At 37.9% G+C, this 5781-nt stretch overlaps 1 protein-coding gene across 1 annotated transcript in view; it reads right to left on the bottom strand.

The window, feature by feature from the left end:
- Window positions 1-2673: 2673 nt before the first annotated feature.
- Window positions 2674-5781, bottom strand: part of SLC25A12 (solute carrier family 25 member 12) — a 45090-nt gene continuing 41982 nt past the window's right edge. The window contains exons 16-18 of the mRNA XM_005484055.4: window positions 4087-4245; window positions 3808-3898; window positions 2674-3280 (exon numbers count right to left, since the gene is read on the bottom strand). Of these exons, the coding sequence (XP_005484112.3) occupies window positions 3091-3280; window positions 3808-3898; window positions 4087-4245 (440 nt within the window). The 3' untranslated portion in view covers window positions 2674-3090. The remainder of the gene's footprint in view (window positions 3281-3807; window positions 3899-4086; window positions 4246-5781) is intronic.

Genomic DNA, 5781 nt, shown 5'->3' with positions numbered 1-5781 from the left:
CAGCTGCCCTGACCTGTAATCTGTGTCCCTGCAGTAGTTCAGAGCTTCTGGGAGCTGATCCTGTTTTACTCACACATCACAGGCTTGTTTTCTACCCCCAGCCACCCCTTACTGCCATGGCGATTGGCCAATAGCAAAAAGGCTCCTGTTATCAATTTTTTCTTTCCCAAAGGATAAGGAACTAGACTTTTAACTTAATTTCTATTGCATGATGGTTTTCATTCTGTTAACTACAGACTTGTTACTAATTTTCTGTACTGAGTTCAAGATTTTTATTATTATTGATTTTTAACATTTTTATTGAAACAAGACTTCTTAATGGCTTGAAACAGAATGGTTGTAATTTCTCTAAAGGTTACTTTTTTTTTCTTTCTTAACACATTATGAAGTTTTCTATTACAATGGGTTGCAGGGGGGCTGTTTCTTTTGGGTTGGTTTGGGGTTTTTTTTAATAAATACTGTGAGTTTTACTAATTAGGCACTAAATCAGTTTTGTATTCTTTAATTTAGGACTCTACATTAGTTCTTAATCTGTTACAAGCTTATTGTTTTGCCAGAAGAGCGAGTTTTATATGCTTAAAAGTAGGAAATAGGTTTATATTCCTCAATCAGTTTCATATCCAGAAGTATTGTCATTGTTTCTTCGTTGTTTAACTTTTGTGTTTAGTTTTGAGAGGTTTTTTTTTCTCTTTCTCCTTCTCTTAGTTCTGTTATAATGAGCAGCCTGTGGAGACACAGCAGTAACAGCAATTCTTTCTTCAGAATGTTTTCTTTTTGGGTGGGTCTGGAAGTGAAATGTGTTCAGGCTTCCATTGGTGTTAGCATTTCAAGAGTGTGTCCCTCCCTTTCCAACACACCATGCTGCTCAGTGTGCAGACATTTATCCTGTGTGTTCTGCTCACCCCTGCAAGAGCAGCTCTGTTGAGCTGAGAAGCCTGTGAACTGTGTAAGAACAGGCACAGCATGAGATGGTTTGTACCTTTGGGCAGAAGAATTGTTAACAGCACAAGTTCTCTTGGTTTGATGGTTTTGAGGGGTTGCTTGGCTTTTGGTTGGTAGGTTGTGTGAGGTTTTTCGAGATTACTTTTCATTGAATAATACATTTCCCTCCCACTTTTATTTTCAGAAGTCCAGTAGGTAAGGCTTCCTTTTGCATTCATGCAGATCACATGGCATTAGTTTTGTGTAGTTTCAGCCTTCTAATAATTCTCAATTATTAAATATAATACTACTCTATTCCTGCTTGTGGTCCTTCCTCACAGAATAGCTGAGTACAGGTTAAAAATGCAAAAGCCATACCTGCAACGTTAAGACCAAAAGTGAGGCTAGATGTTGTAAATGAAGATTCTGGGAGTCAAACTGTCCAGTTTTGGAGCTGCAAGAAATACAAATGCTGTTGTGCATTGTCAGGTCTCCTAAGGCCTTGATCAAGGCAGCCAACAAGCCGTGACTAAGATTAAATGCAGTGGGTCCCCACCATTTTTGTCTCTATTCAGAAAAGCCCAAGACAGAATTCATAGCTACAGGAGAGAGTTCCCAGAAGCGTGTCTCTATCCAGAAAACAGTACGGAACGAGAAATTCCTTAAACACAATACAACAAATAAAGCAGGAAGCCTTCTAATGGGGTTATCTATATTCATATTGCAGAACGGTGATCAGACTTCTAAGGTCAGTGTACTGTAACCTCTGGGTCACTAAATATTATTCAGCACCAAAATAATTTTTAGTTTCCTCAGAGGCTAGAGCTGGAGGAAGGCTGCTCTGTGTCGTGTTCAGTTCTTTATAAGCCATTTCTTCATAAACTGACTTAAACCTTGATGGGCCTGCTGTCGCCTAAATAGAAAACCAGAACCTGAAATCAGTTTATAGCCTTTGGATATGCTCTATTCCAGGATGTTTAACCCTGTAAGAAACATGTAAAACTTCAGTAAGCAAAGCTGGCAACCACCCATCTCATCCCTGGCCACAAGGACAGTGTGAGTAATTTTCCTCCACAACAGCAGAAATCTCAACTCCCCTATTTCCTCTGACATTTTTCCATTTCAGTACTATACCAGGGAAACTTTTGGTGGATGCTAAGTGAGAAATAGTTCAGCCTTTCTCTTCTCCTTTTACTTCCACTTCCCTGTAAATATAAACAATGAGTTCTGCATATAAAAATAATAAAAAAGTAAGTTTTTCGTCCCCACAGAATAACCTAATCTCATGGTAAAACAATCTAGAAATAAGGAGAATACTTTCAATTTTTTTGTAACAAGTTTTCTATTCAGGAAAAAAAAGGCACTGAGTAATAAACCCTGTAAAAATTCTTGAGTGTGCCAGTAACTGGCAAATCTCTCATTGTGTTTTGAATATGCTACCATAGAGGTAGTATCTATTACACATTTAGTACTGCCATGTATTTGGAGAGAATTCCTTGTCACAAAGTAGTGCTGCAAAATAAAACATTGCATGTGCTCATCTAATTACCGTGTTCTCTAGCGCTTACAAGCCAGCACACTGCATTTCAATTCCTTTGCTGTAACTAGCAGTGAAGGGCATTCCTGCAGAGCTCTGTTCTGTCCTGTCCATTCATTAAATGGGTGCATCTGATTTTCACATTTCCTCTGTGGAGGGAAACACAATCATACCAGACAACTTCCTGTAAATGCAAAGAAGCGAAGTGACGCAAGTGTTTTTAAACATTTTATTGTCACGATTGTTAACAAAACACCTTCAAAACATCTGTACATTTCAAACTATTTTGAACTGCAATACCCATTATATAAATGTACGTGTATAGATGCCCTGATGTCTCTGTACAAAGATGTACAATATGTACAGTAACATTAAATGCAAGCTGTGCAAGGCAAAGTCTAGGCTACAGCTTCATGCCACTGGTTAAAACAAGGCAGAGAACCACAGCTTCAATCAGTTCCTTGTGTGTAAATAAATAAATGCAGGTATGTATGAATATTTGAAAGGAGCAATTAGATTTGCAAGCTCAGTTCAGCTAGAACACATGCAGCTGACTGGAAAATAATTCAGCAGTACTCTTGTGAATTCTTCCCACTGCATCACTTTGTTCATTTGAAACATCTTTTCAGGACTCAGCAGCTGCCGTGTGCTTGAGCTGAGGTGGCAGCAGGAGCTCGAAACTTTGGAAGATATAAACCAAATTTATTTTCTATACCAGCAAACGTAGCTGTAGCAAGTCTGTATCCTCCTATATGTGCAGGGTTAACAGGAGGAAGATCTGAAATTCGTGTTTTTGGGGTAGATTCTGATCCAGCGGGTTTGCTGTTTGAACAAAGAAAAAAGGTCATTTTGTTAGTCTAGATTTCTTAAGAAAGGACTTTAAATAGACTTATTCAAGCTTAAATACTTAAGGCTTTTGTCTGATTATGGAAGACTGTTAAAGCTGACCTTGATTAATTACTCCTATGGTGAGGTGAATGAGGTTAGACCACTACTTAATTATAAATCAAAACCAAAGTTGAAGTTACATTTTTAGGGATACTTTTGTAAATTCTCTTAGCTTCCAGTATCACAAGGAAAATGGACAAAACTATCTTGCTACAATGGAAATACAAATTAGGGTACTGAAATAATAATTAAATGGCTCTTTACCTCCTCATCTGTTAGAAGTGGCGTGCAAGTTTCCCTCAATTATATAAGGATGGGACAATTTTTTACATGCTGCAATTTTAAGTACAGATGCTCAAAGTCAACAAGTTTTAATGGGTCCTGTCCATGAAAAGGTTTGGGTTTTTTCTTTGTGTTTGGCAGTTGTTTTGTGTAAGGTAAATAGCAAATATTTGACTTACTGGCCTCCAAAGTCAACATACAACCATCTCTGCAGAAGTTCGTAAGTGACCAAAGTAACACCAAACTGGGGTGAAGATCTGAACACCCGAGCTGTTAGATGTTACAAATCATAGTGTTAAACAAATAAAACAATTCCTCAGAAGAGAAGCTAAACATTTTTAACAAGGTATTATGTTTTTCACAATCAGACCTTGTAAATACTGCTCTGGTTTGAGTCCTTAACAAAGCAAGTGCAAATTTGCAGATTTGGGGTCAGCCCTAATAATTTTTTTCCTCACCTCCAGCTCCCTTCCACAAAGCTGAAGGGCCTTCTTCCCTTAGAATCTTTCTGAAGCAGTCAATAACTCCACTGTATGTTGTCTGACCAGCGCGAGCTGCCACTTGCAGTCTTGTCTTGATGACATCAGCAGGGGTTACCAAAGAAGCAGCAGGCACACCTTTTAGAAGAAAACCACATTTAATTTGCACAAAGGATCTTGTAAAAGATGAAACACTTCCAACTGAAAAATACAAGTGCAAACTTTCGGATTTTTTACAAGGGCTAGACATTACGAAAAACGCAGGTTCTTATTCTTGATGCTTATATAAACTGTTGTGCCTGAGATAATAATTCTTTCTTCTAAATTTAAAGGCTGAAACTGGTAGTAAAGGAAATAAACTATCAAAACCCATTCTCAGCATCTTCTTGTGGTCTGGCTGTAGCAGTAGTTTGAAACAAGATAAAATTGGCTATACTTATGTAATGTATAAAAATCAGTTGTGCAAATTTACTGTATTTGTTTATACTCTACAATGTATTTTGCAAATTACATAGGTGATTGATTTGGAAATTGAATGCTATGCCTCCATTTTTTAAAGGTGTTGATGAGAAAAACTACTGCTTAAAGCCTCTGTTCTATAGAAATATGTCTAAACTGCTGGTTGGACTGTTCTGTAGGAGAATAGATGCTGCTTACTTCAGTAGGCAAGCCATAAAAAGATTGAGGACAATGAAGGTGTTTTACAAGTCTGCTTAGTACCAACAGCGTGATATTAGCCAACAGTGATGGAAGAACAAATCTCCACTTCCAAGGCACCACTCTCGGCTTTCTAGTCAAAGGAAAGGAGAAAGTTTTCAGAAATGTACTCCACAGTATATAACTGTGTTATCTGAGATATTTCTGAATACTTCTAAATACTGTAAAAACTTAATCCCCCTAAAAAGAGGAACCATCTTCTGACTTAAAATAATGAAATTAATTTTGACTTCTGTTAAACTTTAACAACTGGTTAACAATGAATTTAAAATGTTAACAAGTAACTGTTTGCATCAGTGATGATAAACTGTGAAGTGTCGCTGACCAATCGAGGAGGTTTTATACAAAAACAGAAGCACTGCAGTTAAGGCTGCAAGCATACACAGACAGCAATCATATGCAGATTTTCCTGACAGGCAGATCCCTTCAGACTGTATTCTTGCCTGCTGTGCACGTGTAACCGGGACTGAGTGAGCAATTGAGAATGTGAAATTTGCAATTCAGAGAGGCAGATTCCTATACATGCTATAAAACTAGGCCTATGAAATTTACATACATTTTAATAGGGTTCATCCCTTAGTATGAGCAACACAGAAACACTAATGAAACAAAGAGAAACTGTGAAGCTTGCAGTCTCAAAAGTCTTACAGGAAATACAAATCAGTAATATATATGAGTATTGTATGTATATAAGCTAAATAATTTTCCATTCCTGGCAGCTCTGCAATACTAAAGAACGAGCAGGGCTACAAATCTGTTAGATGTTTCCTAGGTGGTGTCCCTTCCCTCTGGCACGAGGAACACACCAACTGGCACAGAGAAGGTGCAGCCAAGCTTATGTGTCAAGTCCAATATGGGAAACGGCTATTCACACACAGGCACTCACAACTGGTGTAAATATCTATATAGTGGTCCTTTACAACTGTAACAAGTAGCAAAGGGTCTTGCTCAGCCCAG

Source organism: Zonotrichia albicollis, chromosome 10 (genome assembly GCF_047830755.1).
Source record: "Zonotrichia albicollis isolate bZonAlb1 chromosome 10, bZonAlb1.hap1, whole genome shotgun sequence".
Lineage (NCBI taxonomy): Eukaryota > Metazoa > Chordata > Aves > Passeriformes > Passerellidae > Zonotrichia > Zonotrichia albicollis.
Note: the sequence above shows the minus strand (reverse complement) of the source record. Positions and strands in the feature narration are given on the sequence as shown.